The sequence below is a fragment of the Euprymna scolopes genome, chromosome 4 (assembly GCF_053919585.1).
Source record: "Euprymna scolopes isolate OS-2025 chromosome 4, ASM5391958v1, whole genome shotgun sequence".
In the NCBI taxonomy this organism is placed as follows: Eukaryota; Metazoa; Mollusca; class Cephalopoda; order Sepiida; family Sepiolidae; genus Euprymna; species Euprymna scolopes.
The window spans coordinates 158786282-158806824 of NC_136485.1; the positions used below are offsets into that span (position 1 = coordinate 158786282).

General features: G+C 31.1%; 1 protein-coding gene and 1 pseudogene across 1 annotated transcript in view; one reads left to right on the forward strand and one right to left on the reverse strand.

Moving 5' to 3' along the window:
* LOC145272399 (netrin receptor unc-40-like) overlaps nt 1-20543 on the reverse strand; it is an 803917-nt gene that overhangs the window by 71037 nt on the left and 712337 nt on the right. Inside the window, exons 8-9 of the mRNA XM_080127035.1 lie at nt 17712-17747; nt 6793-6819 (exon numbers count right to left, since the gene is read on the reverse strand). Coding sequence (XP_079983161.1) covers nt 6793-6819; nt 17712-17747 — 63 coding nt within the window. The remainder of the gene's footprint in view (nt 1-6792; nt 6820-17711; nt 17748-20543) is intronic.
* LOC145274617 (5S ribosomal RNA) lies at nt 9951-10067 on the forward strand (annotated as a pseudogene).

Sequence of the window (20543 nt, forward strand, 5' to 3'; positions counted from 1 at the left end):
GTGCTAGTGCACTTACTGATCCGCGCTATTTTTTAAATCGTATTTCCAAGTTTAATTAAAGTTTTATGATATGTTTTTTTATTCAATTGTAAGGTCAAAGTATAGAATAGGTACAAAGCACCCTCTCCTCCCCATGTCCAGAATGGCTTTTTAAATCATAACGTTATTATTTCAGCACGATCAATAAATGAACTTGATTGTAAAATGTAATTGCTTTGCTAAGTTATCTGAAAAGCACTTTATATATGTTTATGTTTACATAATTCTTACGTACTAAACTTCAGAATTGTAATATTTTTCTCATACTTTGCATTGAAAGTCATGTTGATGCAATATTGTTAAAAATTCATTACGACAAAACTTACTTTAAATGGAGGCAATTATAATGTGCGACTGTAAGAGTGTAGCAATTAGACTTTGTTGTCTAAAGCATACAAATGTTACAAAAGTATTAATTAGTCAACCATGTTTGTTGAATCACATCATGTGATCAAATGTTATATGACTGCCAGTTTTAGATTCCTCAATGTAATAAAACATATTTAAAGATGATTAATGAAAATCTGAAACTACATGTGATATTATATAGGGCTGACTTAGAGCAGAAATTCCGATATTGAATCTATGACAAACCATAGAGATACCTACTATGTATCTGCTGTGATGCCATCCCTACAGATAGATAATAGACTCTTTTGATATGTATATACTATTTTGACAATAGTGAATCGAACAACATATATACCAGAAGGTATATACCAGCTGATGATACATTCTACAGAGACTAGGCCAGATCGGTGGCCTTTTATCTAATAGGCCGAGGTATCAAATATGATTAGTCCTAATAGTACCTTTTTCCCAAACTTTGCTTTCGCTCTTTTGAGACAAGTTAGTTTATGGCTAACTACCCGAGGCGCCCCGACCGGGCAATGCGGATAAGGCTACCCAGGCAGAGTGATCCTTCTTTAGAGATGCTGGCTTAATCTCCCCACTTTCTGGCCTTGTACCAAACTATACTTATGTAAGGAGTATGTCAATACCGAGTCATGTAGACAAGAATTACACTGGAAACACTGAATTAGTGTAATCTTACTAGTAGTGAGACCCGATGTTGGCCAGAATTGAATGATAATCAACGAATGTTTTACAGTCTCATATTTTCTTTGTCATCGAAATCGATGAAATCGCTCATTTTTCAATAAAATCGATTGATTGCCTGCTCTAGTTGACGGCCCATCGCGGTGCTTTGGGAGGAAGCGTCACATACCTCCATGCAGTCACTTAGTACACTGTAGTCAACATTGCACTGTAGAGAACCTACTGTTGATTTTATAAAATTATTTTTTTATGAATAATGATTTGAATTAAAGTTTAAAATGCAAATATCAAGTATCATGCTTCAATTTTATTCTAAACAGAAACATTTATTTCGAACACGCTCATGTCATATAAAAAAAAACTACTGTTGATTTTATATGTCAGACCTTTCAGTTTGTGTTGTAATAAAACTTCTCAAATGAACTTGTGATGTTAGGCCGTGTAAGGTGTTAACTTTGGTAAAAATTGCCTGTTCTTTCTTTCATCGGATTATTTCGATTATTTATCGAGGATATTCCAATACAAAACCTATCTAAGAACATTGCTAGCCACATAAATACCTTCTTGTGAACTTTCATAAAAATCGACGCTGCTGTTTGCGAGTCCATAGGGAACGAACTCACTCAGACACACACACGGACAAAATTCCTTTTATATGATAGTAGAAATTCTGCTTTTCAACATATGTGCCTCGCTTATTTATTTATTATGTATCTTTGAGGACGTAACAGTATCTATAAAACAGTTTCAAATTAACTATAAATGTTTGTAAGTTGTGTTGCAAAAAATAACTTTCATCTTTCACGTTTTATTTTCTACGATTTGTTGATTACATTTCATTTGACGTACTTATCTACGATAAAATGTTCATATAATTGTCCTTTTCTGAATACACCACAGGGCAAATTGAAATATTACATAGGATGAAAGACTAAACAAATCAGTTCTCATTCTATTCAGTTTCATGTGATGCAGCGCTATACAAAATCATTTCTTCCTTTGAAAGTAGTAAACACACATCATAAAGTGATGTGTGGGAACTCAAATGATCGACTCAAACCATGCGAAGTTCTTAAACTAGATGACTCAGTTGGCGAAACAATTAGAATTTGAACTTAATGAAATGAACCAACTAAAAAAATGATGCAATGACAGAAGTAGTGGATGGGCTTCCTCCATGGAGGTTACATCTCATAATGGAGGTTACATCTTGAAATGGAGGTTACATCTTGAAATGGAGGTTACATCTGGAAATGAAGGTTACATCTTGAAATGGAGGTTACATCTCGAAATGGAGGTTACATCTCATAATGGAGGTTACATCTCGAAATGAAGGTTACATCTTGAAATGGAGGTTACATCTCGAAATGGAGGTTACATCTCATAATGGAGGTTACATCTCGAAATGGAGGTTATATCTGGAAATGAAGGTTACATCTTGAAATGGAGGTTACATCTTGAAATGGAGATTACATCTCGAAATGGAGGTTATATCTGGAAATGAAGGTTACATCTTGAAATGGAGATTACATCTTGAAATGGAGGTTACATCTCATAATGGAGGTTACATCTCGAAATGGAGGTTACATCTCGAAATGGAGATTACATCTTGAAATGGAGGTTACATCTTGAAATGGAGATTACATCTCGAAATGGAGGTTACATCTTGAAATAGATGTTACATCTCGAAATGGAGGTTACATCTCGAAATGGAGGTTACATCAAGAAATCTATATTTTAATTTGTTTATTCTTTAAGATTTATTGATTTATTAACCTTGAGCTCACAGCACTAAATTGACCTGCATATAACTATTGATCATGTGATGACTATGGTTAGCTTTGCTTTGGCTAATAAATAACGTTATGCGTATTATTTAGCCAACGACGTCAAATAGCTTAACTCTTACAATTCTATATTTTTATTAATTATAATTTAAAGTGGCCATGTTCATAATATGTTTTTAATCATGATGTAATGAATATAAGCACATCCGGGTTCTTCTTCCTTACAAGAATATGATTGACTGGTTAAGTAATAAATACCGATTGGTAGAGTCGCCTGCAACAGAGGTTGAAAGGTACGCCACAGGCCTCATGCTAGTAATACCAGCTCCGATAATGGACATTCATTCAGTAAGGCGACTTACCAGATTATTATTGAAATCATGTAGCAAAAATCACTCAGCCACTTAAAACGAATATATTCATTTTGCGGGACATACCAAATAATATTTCATAAATGTTTGAATGAAGAAGAGACACCATCACAATTATATTAAACGAACCAAAAATAAATATGAAACATAAATATGGTTCATCACAGAACTTATAAAATTTATATTTTAATAAAAAAATTGCACAATAATCGCATTCTAAAAAGAGAATATCCTCAAAGATAGCAATGCACATATATTTTACTATTGGGTCACCATTTATCCAGGTCAAGAGCCACTTTAGCTAAGAGTTGACGATATGGAAATGATCGCCAGCCAAAAGATGAGAAACACTATGGCAATACTAACATGAGCTGATTATTACTTACAGGGCAGATTTTGACAAGAATCTGTTGACATTTTCTTGTAATTGTAATTAGTGGTGAAGCAGTCTCACAGTCATGTGTTTCACAGATGGTAACCTCTTGTAAAAGTCATATATTTTTTTTACATTATTGAAACTCAGTTTCAAATGTCAAACTTTTAAAGTTTTTGAGTTAAGTAAAAATAGCGAAAACTAACAAAAATTTTACTTAATGGGCAAATCATGATTCATATTTATAATTCAAGTTTATCTTGAAAACAATTCCGTTTTCCCTCCCAGATCTCTTTAAAACAATTCCGTTTTCTCTCCCAGATCTCCTTAAAACAATTCCGTTTTCTCTCCCCGATCTTTTTAAAACAATTCCGTTTTCAATCCCAGATCTCTTTAAAACAATTCCGTTTTCTCTCCCAAATCTCTTTAAAACAATTCCGTTTTCTCTCCCAGATCTCTTTAAAACAATTCCGTTTTCCATCCCAGATCTATTTAAAACAATTCCGTTTTCCCTACCAGATCTCTTTAAAACAATTCCGTTTTCTCTCCCAAATCTCTTTAAAACAATTCCGTTTTCCATCCCAGATCTCTTTAAAACAATTCCGTTTTCTCTCCCAGATCTCCTTAAAACAATTCCGTTTTCCCTCCCAGATCTCTTTAAAACAATTCCGTTTTCCATCCCAGATCTCTTTAAAACAATTCCGTTTTCTCTCCCAGATCTCTTTAAAACAATTCCGTTTTCCCTCCCAAATCTCTTTAAAACAATTCCGTTTTCTCTCCCAAATCTCTTTAAAACAATTCCGTTTTACCTCCCAAATCTCTTTAAAACAATTCCGTTTTCCCTCCCAAATCTCTTTAAAACAATTCCGTTTTCTCTCCCAGATCTCTTTAAAACAATTCCGTTTTCCCTACAAGATCTCTTTAAAACAATTCCGTTTTCTCTCCCAAATCTCTTAAAAACAATTCCGTTTTCTCTCCTAGATCTCTTTAAAACAATTCCGTTTTCCCTACCAGATATCTTTAAAACAATTCCGTTTTCTCTCCCAGATCTCTTTAAAACAATTCCGTTTTCTCTCCCAAATCTCTTTAAAACAATTCCGTTTTCTCTCCCAGATCTCCTTAAAACAATTCCGTTTTCTCTCCCAGATCTCCTTAAAACAATTCCGTTTTCCCTACAAGATCTCTTTAAAACAATTTCGTTTTTCCTACCCAAATCTCTTTAAAACAATTCCGTTTTCCCTCCCAGATCTCTTTAAAACAATTCCGTTTTCCCTACCAGATCTCTTTAAAACAATTCCGTTTTCTCTCCCAGATCTCTTTAAAACAATTCCGTTTTCCCTACAAGATCTCTTTAAAACAATTCCGTTTTCCCTCCCAAATCTCTTTAAAACAATTCCGTTTTCTCTCCCAGATATCTTTAAAACAATTCCGTTTTTCCTCCCAAATCTCTTTAAAACAATTCCGTTTTCTCTCCCAGATCTCTTTAAAACAATTCCGTTTTCTCTCCCAGATCTCTTTAAAACAATTCCGTTTTCTCTCCCAGATCTCTTTAAAACAATTCCGTTTTCCCTACAAGATCTCTTTAAAACAATTCCGTTTTCTCTACCAGATCTCTTTAAAACAATTCCGTTTTCTCTCCCAGATCTCTTTAAAACAATTCCGTTTTCCCTACCAGATCTCTTTAAAACAATTCCGTTTTCCCTACCAGATCTCTTTAAAACAATTCCGTTTTCTCTCCCAGATCTCTTTAAAACAATTCCGTTTTCCATTCCAGATCTCTTTAAAGCAATTCCGTTTTCTCTCCCAGATCTCTTTAAAACAATTCCGTTTTCCCTACAAGATCTCTTTAAAACAATTCCGTTTTTTCTCCCAAATCTCTTTAGAACAATTCCGTTTTCTCTCCCAGATCTCTTTAAAACAATTCCGTTTTCCCTACCAGATCTCTTTTAAACAATTCCGTTTTCTCTCCCAGATCTATTTAAAACAATTCCGTTTTCTCTCCCAGATCTCTTTAAAACAATTCCGTTTGCTCTCCCAGATCTCCTTAAAACAATTCCGTTTTCTCTCCCAGATCTCTTCAAAACAATTCCGTTTTCTCTCCCAGATCTCTTTAAAACAATTCCGTTTTCTCTCCCAGATATCTTTAAAACAATTCCGTTTTCCCTCCCAAATCTCTTTAAAACAATTCCGTTTTCTCTCCCAGATCTCTTTAAAACAATTCCGTTTTCTCTCCCAGATCTCCTTAAAACAATTCCGTTTTCTCTCCCAGATCTATTTAAAACAATTCCGTTTTCTCTCCCAGATCTCTTTAAAACAATTCCGTTTTCTCTCCCAGATCTATTTAAAACAATTCCGTTTTCTCCCCCAGATCTCTTTAAAACAATTCCGTTTTCCCTCCCAGATCTCTATCTAATTCACAAAACTCATTGCTAGTAAATAACGAAATGTGAAAATAATGATATGTACACATTGATCCAAGCGACCTCCAAGTTTGAGAAAAAAAGAAAACTACCAAAAAATGCTAATTAAGGGATCAATCATGGACGTGGTTGTTTAAGAGTGAATGAACTAAAAATACTACTCCATCTATAATTCAACTCCGTTTCGCTCCACCTTAATCAGCAAAGTATAATCTGTTTCATTGCTATCTTACAACTTTATACAGACTCGAACATATCACTTCATGTAGTTCCTTTTTCAGATAATCTAAAAGATGGCAAACAAAGAATTTTTCATTGGTTACTGAGCGAAAATGGGATAAAATAAAATTATGTGCATAGAACAAAAAAGTTTGCAAAAGGTAAAAAAAAAAAAAACATTGCTGAAATGAAAAAAAAAACAACAAAAAACAAAACCATAAACAGTATAAAAATAAGGAAACAAAGAAATATGAAAAATTAAATAATTTTAAATGTTAAAAATCTGTTCTATAAAAGGATATGTTAAAAATGTGTGTATATATAAAAATATGTTGGTGTAAAAAAGTAATAAAAAATCGCTTTACATTATTTAGCCAGGGAAAGGTGTTTGTATGAATCAGTTAGGAAAACAATGTGTTAAGTTGCAGTGTTACATAATGTAATAGCAAACTGACGTATGAGGTGCAGTTTAACAGTGGTAGCTTTACGACCAACACACAACACGGCTGAACCCATGCACTTACCTGGGTTGAGTGGAGGTGTCTTATCATCTGATAGCAGAGGTTAAAAGTAAATACAAAATAATCAACTTAAAAAAATCAAACTTCCAAAGATGTATCTTTAAATAGCCGATAACAAACTGTTATTTACATAACAACTATGATTAAATTACCGGGTTTGTATTACTGTACACATAGATTCGAAAAAGTTGTCAAAAAACAAATATATAACAAATAAATGTTATCAAAGGCAAGATAGGTTACTTTTCTACCAAACTGGATATAGTTTTCGTGTTTTTATTCAATGTAACATGTTTATTCAGCTCGAAAACCATACAGTGTTTACCGATGTATTGGAACGTTCAAGATCGCGTCTTATTCTCTCTTTAACACGGTAAGTGTGGGAAAAGATGTTATAAATAATAAACTAGACAAAATACTATTAAAAAACAACCGAATATATGTCAAGGTAACATATATTGAGCGAATTTCTAACAGTATTTTGTCTAGTTTATTATTTATAATACCTTTTCCCAAACTTACCCTCTCCGAGAGAGAGTCGCCCGCCATTTTGAATTTTCCAATACATCGGTAAACACTGCATGTTTTTCGAGCTGAATAAACATGTTACACTGAATAAAAACACAAAAAATATATCCAGTTAGGTAGAAAAGTAACTTATCTTGCCTTTGATAACATTTATTTGTTATATATTTGTTTTTTGACAACTTTTTCGAATCTATGTGTACAGTAATACAAACCCTAAATTACCTATAACAATTGAGTTGGTACATATTTTTTAATTACTGAAAAAATGTCTTACTTATATGATAACATTAATCTGATTTGAAAAATTTTTAACCGATTCTATTTTTTTTAATAATAAAAGCGAAATGTTTCCATGATTATTTGGCAAGAATCAAACGTAGCATCTGTTCTGAGACTGCATTTCATCTTTTTCTGTATTTCACCAACAAAGGAAGGGTCTTTGTAGACGAGGCAATTCTAATGTTTGTCTGCGTGCTTTTGAGAAGCTGTATATTCTCTTCAATAAAAGCCGACCTTGTGTTGAACTTTCCTTTCATGAGGCGACAATTTAATAGGAAGTACATATATTCAGTTCACATTGTTGTTTGATAAATTAAAAAATACTTATAATAATTATATTATTTGGATCTAGCTTCATTACTAGTTACAAATACTAGTTTTGTATAATTTATATATAATAATAAACAGATATATTTTTTCATAAGGTTTTTATTATTTTTAACATAACTGAAAATAAATAAAAATGAGATGAAGTTTTCTTGAAGCATTGTGTGAGATAGGTATATAGAAGAGGTTTAAAAGGCTATCACAATGCAGTGAATAGGATATAGTCGGTGTTAAGGAAGAAAGACAAAAACAAGTGGCAATCTATAAATCAATGCACACACACACACACACACACACACACACACACACACACACACACACACATATATATATATATATATATATATATATATATATATATATATATATATATTAGTGTCGGGACGATTAACAGAAATCGGAATTGGGGATCGAAAAATCGGTATTTTTGGAGTATCAGAATCGGTATTGGAAAAATATTTGTCTATTTCCTGCTGCCAAAAAAGAATCTTTTAATTGGCTTTTTATTTGATTTTCTGTAAAAAAATTCTTTTTACTGCTGATAGTAATACTAAAATAATAAATATCTATTGATTGTAAACTATTAGTAAAGCTGAAATCGATAGATCATCTCTCACAGAGGTATTTTTACGTTTGAGAAAACATTTGCACATTTCACATGTGTTTTTTTTTTACAGTAATCACGTAACAACTTTATGGTTAAATATTTACATATTTATAAAGAATCGGAATCGGTAATTGTATCGGAATTAGGAATTTAATATGGAATCGGTAATTGTATCGGAATTAGAAAAAATATTGGAATCGTCCCATTCCTAACACACACACACACACACACACACACACACACACACACACACACACACACACACACACACATATATATATGTATCAATAATTTGTCTTACTTGGAGAGTCCAATTTTAGCACAGTGTGTGACAGTGTTCCATTATATATTTTGTGGAAGCTCCCTTTGTCAAATAGGGATGTTACAAACTTATTTAAAACATGCTAGATGAAAGCATGTTTTGAATAGGTATATAAAATCCATTTTGGAATAGGTCTGTAACATTTAATATATATATATATATATATATATATATATATATAAATATATATATATATATATATGTGTATATATGTATATATATATGTATATATGTATATATATATGTATATATGTATATATATATGTATATATGTGTATATATGTATATATATGTGTATATATGTATATATATGTATATATGTATATATATATGTATATATGTATATATATATGTATATATATGTATATATGTATATATATGTATATATATGTATATATATGTATATATATATGCATATATATATATATATATATATATATATATATATATATATATATACGTATTGATTTATAGATTGTCAATTGTTTTCGTCTTTCTTCCTTAACACTGACTACATTACATTCCCTGCATTGTGATAGCCTTCTAAATCTCTTCTGAAAATAAATAATTTAAATAAAGTATTGCTTTAACTATTTTATATTGTATTTACATGAGTTAACTTCAATTATTGATAAAATCTGGTTTTACATACAAAAATAAATAAATAGAAATGTTATGTTTCTGAATTTTTAAGATGTAGATTGATAATTTGTATTATTTGATTTATTCAAACTACTGTTCTGATCTTTAGTATTTTCATGAGAACGTTTCGGACAAAATAACTTCTAACCTTCTTCAGGTATATCTTCTTGAACTTGATAATGTTTCTGTCAGAACTTGGGAATCTGCATAGAGTTTCGAACAGAACTTACAAATGTAACAGAACATAAACTGTCTGAAAGAAGCAACCCATGTTCTCGGCAACGATCACTTACGAAGTAGACTTTGTACAGCAGCATTTATTACAATTAAATAAGTAGCAACCATTAATACCGTAGCAAGACAACTCAGCTACTTTAAATAATAAAGTCACAATTAATATATATATATATATATATATATATATATATATATATATATATATATATATATATATATATATACAATATAATCGCGTTGACACACTGGTTCTCATCAGATCACCGAAGTTAAGCAACGTTGAGCCTGATAAGTACTAGATGGGTGACCATTTGGGAATTCTAGGGGCTGTATGTGCTCTCCGCTTATCTCGGCATTTGTTTCAAGTCGTCTTGTACACTTAACTTGCCACTGGTATTTAACAATATCGACTCAGGAGAGGTGTTGTTGGAGATTGCACACTTCCTGCCAATAAGACCTTCACGCGCAGGCACCCCTCCGTGGGTAACCATAGTCTGTCAAAGACTGAGGGAGCTCTGTCTGTCTGTCTGTCTGTCTGTCTCTCTCTCTCTCTCTCTCTCTCTCTATATATATATATATATATATATATATGCATAATAATTTACAGTAATAAGTAAGGATCTATAGTGAAAAGAAGATCGTACACCTAAAAATTGGGGTAGGTTTAAGGCTACCAAAATTCATATTAAAATATTAAGTAAAATGCAGTTGTAAATTACGCTCTTCTGGAGGTTCAAGGTTCAATCTTCAGTGCATGCGAGATTCAAAATATAATTGCGAATTACTTAGGACAGTTACCCGGTCATGTCTGAAGGAACGCAGATTAAATAAATTCCGTACAGGTTTTTGAGTTCACTAGAAAGATTCCCGTATTCGACAGGATATATCCGAACAAGGTTGAGATTACATCGTCCAAAACGTTGTGAAAATAACACTCAATATGAGAAGAGTAGTCTCAATAATCCAAATAACACGAATACAGATGTTATTTTAACACCAACAAGTTGTAAGGGATAAGGAAGTGCTGTTCATTTCATAAAAATATAGAATAATATCAAAATTTATATTAGAATGTATATTGTGTATGCATAATTAATGATAGCCACAACGTAGGTTAACAAAGAGCTACTCATATCCAGAGAGGTGAACAACAATTTTTGCTATAAATATTTTACATAATGTAATTTTGCTAAGAAAATGCTTGAAATAAAGAGAAAAAAACACAGGAAGATATTTTAAAACATAAAGAGATAAAATTAGTTACATTAACTGATAAAAAAAAAAATCACAGAGATATTAAGGAAATAGTTCAAATGTTGATGGTTCTTCTGAACTGAAAGCTTGGTTTCAACCTTAAACGCCAGACTTATCGATTTAACTCTGGATATTTTTTTTTTGCTCTCCAATGTAACTTTACCAAGATTTTATTGTGTTCACCAAGACACCAGACTTAATATTTCTTTCACAGGTCAAGTCAGTAGAGCAAATTGGAAAGAGAAAAGAAATGTGACTACTTCTCCATCGAGCAATTGAGATGAGAAGTTGTTTTGGTTTGCTGCCACAAGTTTTTGTCCTCATAGATAGGTTCAGTAACTATGATAACAAGGTTTCAGATCAATATAGCAAAGTGCCATTATGTTTTTAACCCCATCTTAGATAATACATACTATCATCCCATTGATGTATTCTTTTACTTTTTTTAAGGAAAATAATATACTTGTTTATTTTACTTTTGTAGAAACTTATTATTGTTAAATGGCTAATATCTAACCAAACTGTCTCCAACCTTATTTAAACTACAGCCTGGCTAAATACTGACCCATTTTCAAACAAATGAGTAAATTCTAAGAAAATATAAGAGTTAATTTTAAGCAAGCAAATAATCACTTTATTGTATCGAATTAAACTCGTCAACTGCTTGAGTGCATTAATTAAATATTATGTGCTTGATTTGAATTATGACAAAGGATCGTTTAATGCTGATGGCTTAGTTCCAGACTAGGTTGATATGAGTGCTCGATACTTTAGAGGAAGGAAAAATTTGAACCTTCTGAATTGAAGAATAAATAGTTAATCATAGGATTAGTAAGATTTATTTGAAAACAAAAAAATAACAAAATGCAACAAGTAATATAAAGAGACAAGTAGAGCATATTTACACCCATATATATTTCATATCTTTAAACTCTACACCCATATATATATATATATATATATATATATATATATATATATATATATATATATATATATTTCATATCTTTTAACTTTACACCCATATATATTTTATATATTTTAACTTTACACCCATGTACATTTTATATTTTTACTTTACACCCATATATATTTTATATCTTTTAATTTTACACCCATATATATTTTATATCTTTTAACTTTACACCCATATATATTTCATATCTTTTAACTTTACACCCATGTACATTTTATATCTTTTAACTTTACACCCATATACATTTTATATTTTTAACTTTACACCAATGTATATTTTATATTTTTAACTTTACACCAATGTAAATTTTATATTTTTTAACTTTACACCCATGTACATTTTATAACTTTTAACTTTACACACATGTACATTTTATATTTTTAACTTTACACCCATATATATTAATACCTTTTAACTTTACACCCATATATATTTTATATCTTTTAACTTTATACCCATATATATTTTATAACTTTTAACTTTACACCCAAGTACATTTTATATCTTTTAACTTTACACCAATGTACATTTTATATTTTTAACTTTACACCCATGTACATTTTATATCTTTTAATTTTACACACATATATATTTCATATCTTTTAACTTTATACCCATATATATTTTATATCTTTTAACTTTACACCCATGTACATTTTATATCTTTTAACTTTACACCCATGTACATTTTATATCTTTTAACTCTACACCCATGTACTTTTTATATCTTTAAACTTTACACCAATGTACATTTTATATTTTTAACTTTTCACCCATATATATTTTATAACTTTTAACTTTACACGCATATACATTTTATGTTTTTAACTTTACACCCATATATATTAATATCTTTTAACTTTACACCCATATATATTTTATATCTTTTAACTTTACACTCATATATATTTTATATCTTTTAACTTTACACCCATATACATTTTATATGCTTTAACTTTACATCCATATATATTAATATCTTTTAACTTTACACCCATATATATATATATATATATATATATATATATATATATATATATATATATATATATATATATATATATATATTATATCTTTTAACGTTACACCCATATATATTTTATATCTTTTAACATTACACTCATATATATTTTATATCTTTTAACTTTACACCCATATACATTTTATATGTTTTAACTTTACATCCATATATATTAATATCTTTTAACTTTACACCCATATATATATATATATATATTATATCTTTTAACTTTACACCCATATATATTTTATAACTTTTAACTTTACACCCATATACATTTTATATGTTTTAACTTTACATCCATATATATTAATATCTTTTAACTTTACACCCATATATATATATTATATATTTTAACTTTACACCCATATATATCTTATATCTTTTAACTTTACACCCGGCTAGGATAGTCATTGTCACAAGATGTTTTGGCATTCTAAAACATTGTAAGATTATATCCCAAACCTTACCATGTATATGAGGCATTGTTTAGCAAAATAAGAAATGAATAAATAGGAGAATGTGAGAAACAAGGAAACGAATTCAGTGTTTTTTCACAACTCACCAAAATGTAGCTTATGACATTAACTTCCTCTTTACACACATTACACCATAGATGTCTGTGTATAAAATTGTTTCAAAATATACGAAATAACTTTATTAACAAAGAATTAAAAACAATTTATATCATTGAGAAATCTGTGTTGTGTTTATTTCCTTGTTATGAATAAATACTAAGTTATAAATAGGGCTGTGACAACAGAATATTCTTTTCATTGTTTTGACTATGGAGTATATATCCGTTAATATCTTATATGTTTTTATATAGAATGATGTGGTTCTCGGTTGATTGACTGTGTCGGATATATACTTGAGAGTCAAAAGAATAAAAAGAATATGCTGTTTTTACAACTCTAGTTATAAAACTGCTGAAACCAGAATTAAAAACACGGCCATTGGGGGTGAGTTGTAATAACGTCTAAAGTATATTCGATGATACTATTTAAGAGTACAGAAGGTCGGAAATTATGGGATTGTGATTGTTTGGATGAAATCACATAATTGAGGGTATTTTGGAAGTTTAAACATGGAGACAAAGTATATATATATATATATATATATATATATATATATATATATATATATATATATATATATATATATATATATAAACCAAGATGAGGAAGTCAGTCCGACAATCTCAATAAATGAAAACACCTCATCTCAAAAATACAGACAATTACTCTCTCTCTCTCTATAAACGAAATAGGAAAATGTTTTTGTTTGAAATATCAGTTCTTGACGGTAATTCTTGGCCTGAAGACGTAGTCCCTCAACGCGGGTGATTACAGAAACATGTATGCACATATGTAGTCATCAGTGTTTGTATAAATAAATGTAATATACCTGCTCTGTTCACTCATTGAGCACTCTTTGGTAGACACATGTTGTTTCATTGGATGTACTTCTAGGAAACTAAACTCTACTGGCTATATATATATATATATATACACTTGTGCCCGATATTATTCATACCCCCCTTGAAAATTGAGTTTATTAGGTGTAACTTTTGTAAGAATTTATTGTTTACGTCCATATTGATACATATTCTTAATAAACCTCTTCTGATCATTTTCGTCATTTTAAAATCTCGGGATACTTGTAATAAAAGAAATATACAGCTATTTATAAAATCTGCAATGTTCAAAAATAATCATACCCCCTTATTTTTTCAGTATTAATCGAGTTTCTGACTGTTTGTTTTCTGTTTGATTCTTATTTTGAATGCTTTTATACAACCTTTGATTAATTTCATTTCGTTTTTTGCATTTTTCAGAAATTAAAATGATATCAACTGAAAACCAATAAAAGAATAAAAATTATTAGAATGAGGAAGAAAAAAGAGCTTAGTAATGATCTTAGGACTAAAATTGTGAATTCACATAAGGATGGTTTAGGTTACAAGTCAATTTCCAAGAAATTTGAGGTCCCTACAGCAACAGTACAGAGCATTATCAAAAAATTCCAGAGCCACCACACAACAAACAACTTGATTGGTAGAGGAAGGAAAAGGAAACTGTCTGCTAGAGCCACCAGGAATATTGTAAGAAGTGTTAATGCAAATCCAACCACCACTAATAAGGACATTTTAGAAAATCTGGAGTCTTCTGGCATAAAAATATCAAGGCAAACATTGCAAAGGACTCTGCATGAAAATGGTCTGAAAGGAAGAAGACCAAGAAGGACTCCATTGCACACCGGAAAACACCTTGCAGCACGTCTAAAGTTTGCTAGGACCCATGTGAATTCTCCAGAGTCCGTTTTCTCAAGTATTTTGTGGACTGACGAAACAAAAATTGAATTGTTTGGCCATATGGATGCTTCTTACGTTTGAAGGAAGAAAGGAGAAGCTTACAACCCAAAGAACACCATACCCACGGTGAAACATGGTGGTGGTAGCCTAATGTTTTGGGGCTCCTTTTCGGCTAGTGGTCCAGGTAGTTTGGTCAAGATAGATGGAACCATGAAGAAGGAGCAATATTTGGAGATACTCCAGAAAAACATTAGACAGGATGCGGAGAAGCTCCATTTAGGACCAAACTGGGTCCTTCAACAGGATAATGATCCAAAACATACTGCCAAAATAGTCAAGAAATGGTTTGAGGATAATCAAATTAATGTTTTGGAATGGCCTAGCCAGAGTCCCGACCTGAACCCTATCGAAAACCTCTGGCACATATTGAAAACTGAGGTTAAAAAGCGGAAACCTAGAAATTTGAGGGATTTGGAGAACTACTGCATTGAAGAATGGTCAAAAATCAGTGTTGATGCTTGTAAAAACCTTGTTGATAAATATCCCAAACGGTTACAGGCAGTTATTAAGAATAAAGGGCATGCTATTGACTATTAGTAAGAGAGGTATGAATAATTTTGAACTAGTGCCATTATTGTTTTTCTTTGTATAATGTTTCAAACTTGCATAATTTATTTATTTGTTGAGTTTAAATTAAATGCTTATGCTTGATTTATTGTTTGAAATCCCTTTAATATTGTCTACCTTCTGGTTTGAGCAATATTCTTATTGAAATCTCAAAGATCCGAGGGGTATGAATAATATCGGGCACAAGTGTATATATATATATATATATATATATATATATATATATATATATATATATATATATATATATATATATATATAACTACTTAATTTACTCACATAAAATTAATATACGAAAGTATAGATTTATGTGTAAACTTTAAGTATTTACTTCAAAAGTGCTCAATACGTAGGTAGAGCTAGCTAGTTAGTAATTTATAAAATATATATGGCGATTAAGCTACACTGAATATTCCGCGTTTCATCCACTCTAGGACTCCTCAGGCTTATGTGCATAAGCCTGAGGAGTCCTAGAGTGGATGAAACGTGGAATATTCAGTGTAGCTTAATCGCCATATATATTTTATAAATTACTATATATATATATATTATGTAAAGTATAATTTTCCTTCTTTGATGAATATTGTAGATCATTTACTAAAACAAATCTTAGCTTACTTAGCTCTCTTCAATGTTGTAGCCATCGGTTACTATTTTAAATATGAAACACCACTCCTCACCATCAATTAATCCTAATACAGCTACTAGCTATAAAGAAGATAACAATGTTGTGCTCAACGACATGGCTTCCATGTGGAGAGTTCAAATAGAAGCCACTAAATGCATCATGTAATAATTAGCAATATTTCATATTGAAATGCAAGATCAAACGCGCGACTTGAAAGAAATTTTTCTTTTTTTGTTTCAATTTTGGCTTAATAACTTTGTACTAGAAAAGCATGAGAGATTTCATTTACTAATGATTCACCATTTAGCACAACCTAGAACCCACTCGTAAATAAGTTTATTAGATTGACGGTTAAATGATTATGAATACTATAAGGAGATTGAAAAATGTTCAAATATTACTTTTTTAATACAACAGCCGAATCAGGAAACAGCAATTCCCTTCCCTTTGCCAGAAACATTGTTAGTGAAATTTTAAGACTAAAGACACAATAAGAAGAAAGTCAGAGTTACAAGGCTGTTGAAAGTGAGCAGTTTCTACTTTCTGTGACGTCATAACTTAGATTTAACACCATTTTTATCAGCCTACATAAAATTTTGTCTGGTTTTAGTCACTATATGATTGTTTTATTAAAAATAAATAAATTATAATTGTTCACTTGAACAAGGTCATTATTAAGTGATAGCCCTGTAGATTAGGGTTCTCCAAACTACCGCCCACAGGCCAGATCTGGCTTGTCAGAGTCTTTAATCCAGTCCATGGAGCTCTTATAGAAGACATAAAAATATTCAGGAAATATTTAAAAAATGGAAATTTGTAAAAACCGTGTAATTGTTATTTCTTTTGTCCCGAAAATAATTTTAAAAAATGAGGTTTTAGAGAATCAGTTTGATTAAAAAGCATAGTTAATGAGCAAACGAGTGCAAAACATGTTCAGGTAATTTTTTTGTTTTTTGTATTTTGGTCCACGTAAGTTTAAAAAGTTAGCAATATAGATCCACTGTTCGCAAATTTTGGAAACCCCTGCTGTAGATTATGGTTATGGTTAGGACATAAATATTAATAAAAATTTAACAAAGCAAGTTATACTTGTTTTTAAGCAAAGTGAACATCTAGAGGTTATTTCTAAGAGCTTTGGAGGCTAATTCTGTTAAACTTACCTCTTTTCACGTTTCCTGCTGATGTTACTGTACCACCTGGTAAAAGAGAAAGAAATTGTGTGAAGATAAACATTAATTTAGATTCTCTATTACTTATATGATGGAATATAGGTTTCTCATTTGGAGTAAGAATTGAAAATTGTAACATTGATATCACTGAGGAAACTTGAATGTTATAACATTGAATAAATCCTATTTTTTGTTATAATTAACTTCTATGAAACCTTGAAAGATACCGTTCTCAGGTGATGCTGACATAGGTGTTTACGTTTTTGGACCATGGCACATTTTTAAAAGTCACTTTTAATATTTCATCTTTACTGATTAACTCACAACATTTTACAAAGTCTATAAGAAAATTAATTCTTTACCAAAGGAAAGAAAACATAGATAGTGGTTAGTTTTTATTAAAATTTAATTTATTACCTTTTAAAAAATATATTATCATTCATAATTAATTCTAATAACACATTCTTATTTTGTCTATCCGAATACCGTATATGGTTTTTTTAAATTCAATTTTCACCCAAAACAAGGCACAGTGCCACTTTGAAGTAGGGGGCTACTATCGGAGACATAATTTGCAGTGGTATTATGAAGGGAGATGAGTGGCAAGATGTCTGTTCACATTACACTTGAACTTCTACATGTCAGTACAGTTGGAAAAGCAGAATCCCGGAAGGGAGTTCCAAAGTCTAGCAGTTCTGGGGAAGAAATTATTAGAGTAGAAGGCATTCCTACACCTAGGGATCTCTACTGTGAAATGGTTGGATTTAGCTGCTTGTCAGGTTTGTCAGGAGTATTCACGATGAGCAGATACAAGTGCTTGTAGTTCTTCAGAGCATCCACCATTTAAATACTTGAAGAACAGGCAGAGGGATGCAACATTTCGTCAATGGGGCAGAGGCTGAAGCTTAGATGACAGTTCAGGATGTATCAGGTTGGTGACTCTCTTTTGAACCCTGTCTAGGAGCGAGAGACAAGTATTTGTTGCTTTTAAGGATTACTATTTTATTTAAATTGTTGCATAACTTGAAGTGTCTTTATGAACATACTTAGTTTCTTCTTAAAAAATAGGGATTATATATAGTCTGGGTGCCCGGCGTTGCCTGGGTGTTTGTAGATGTAAAAAAAAAAATGCTAATAGGCAGGCAGGCAGGCAGGCTCAGACCCACGATGCAAAGGCGGAGAAAACCTGACGTCTTACTTCTACACTGTGATGTTACCGGAAGTGTACAGCGTTCAAATTTAACGTAGTCAATCAAAAAGATGACTAGCAGAAATTATGTTGCTTTTAAAACTCCCACGAAGGTCATTTTTAATGTCGGGGAAAAGCAGGCCAAATAGGGGACATTCTGGCATAAATAGTAATTGTCTCAGTATGAAGGGTTTCCCCTACATTAACCAAGGACGAATTACTGAAAAGATACTACCCAGGCAAAGTCTGGGAGTTGGCAGCTGCGTTCGATTAGTTCCATTATATTTATATGAAAAAGGCAAACAAACAACCAACAAGATGGGACAGCAGGAATTTTTTAAAACTCAATCAAAAAACAAAAAAAGATAGAGACAATGTCCGTTTGCGAATCTGAGATATTATGATCTGAGAAGTATAAGAAAAATTTATCCCGGAATCTAACCAACGCGAGAACCCTGACACAAAAAGCCTTTCATGGACATACACAAACGTGCGCGCCCATTTTGCATTTTATATATTAGATGCATATATAACATATATAGAGCACAATCACATGGACACACATGTTCTTGCTAGATCACCGAAGTTAAGCAACAATGAGCCTGGACAGTACCAGATGGATTCTCACAGTTTTACCAAAGAGCATTTAATCTATTAAATCAAACATTACTTTTGCTTAGTTCATTTTCATACTGATTGCAGTACTATGTTGTAGCAACATAATGACGTATTAACCGTAATTTATTTGTTAAAATACATTTTTAAATAATCAACTTGAATTATATCAGCGAGGGATATAAGGCGTTTTAAACTGAAGAATATAATCGCAGGTGTGTATCTTAAGTTTCAAAATGTCCAAACAAATAATAATTAAAAACTAAAATAACTGCACAGCATCTCAAACAACGACAAATACATATAACTAGTTAGGTTTAAAATGACAGAAGTGGAATCCCAAATGAAGAAATTATATGATTTTGGGAGGTTGTAGTAAATATTTTGTAAACTTTTTTTTTTGTAAATCGATTTCCAGACCGGAAGTTTTTATACTAAAACATATTGTTGTTATAAGATGTCTTATATTGTTGTTATAAGTCCGTTTTCATCGGTTTCTATTCAAGTCGAACCCTTTAAAACTTTTTAATGTCTTAAAATCAAATATACTTTTGTGAGTTGAAATGCCCAACTAAATAGGTGTAAGGATGAAGAGGCTGAGGAGTCTTATATGTTGTTTATTACAGAATGTTTTGATATTTCAATAAGTACATGTTAATTTACATTCGATCAAAAGTTTAAGGTATAAAAATTACGATTATTTTTCTGTGATTATTTCTAAGTTTATCATCCTTTAGCTTAACATAGTAAACATTTATACAGCTACACATAATAAAACACACATAAAACATAGTAAACATACAGCTACACATAAAAAAAACAAAATAGACTTCGTGGCTTGGTGGGGATGCTCTTTTCTCTACCCTGCAACCTCTTTCCCACAGAAGAGACGTAGTGAGCCTGTCTTTGTTCTATCGTTATTTCCATGGCAAGTGTTCGTCTGAGATCAATTCTCTGGTCCCCACTCGCCAATCTTTTTCAAAAAACACCCGACTAGCTGAAACCACCGTCAATAATTT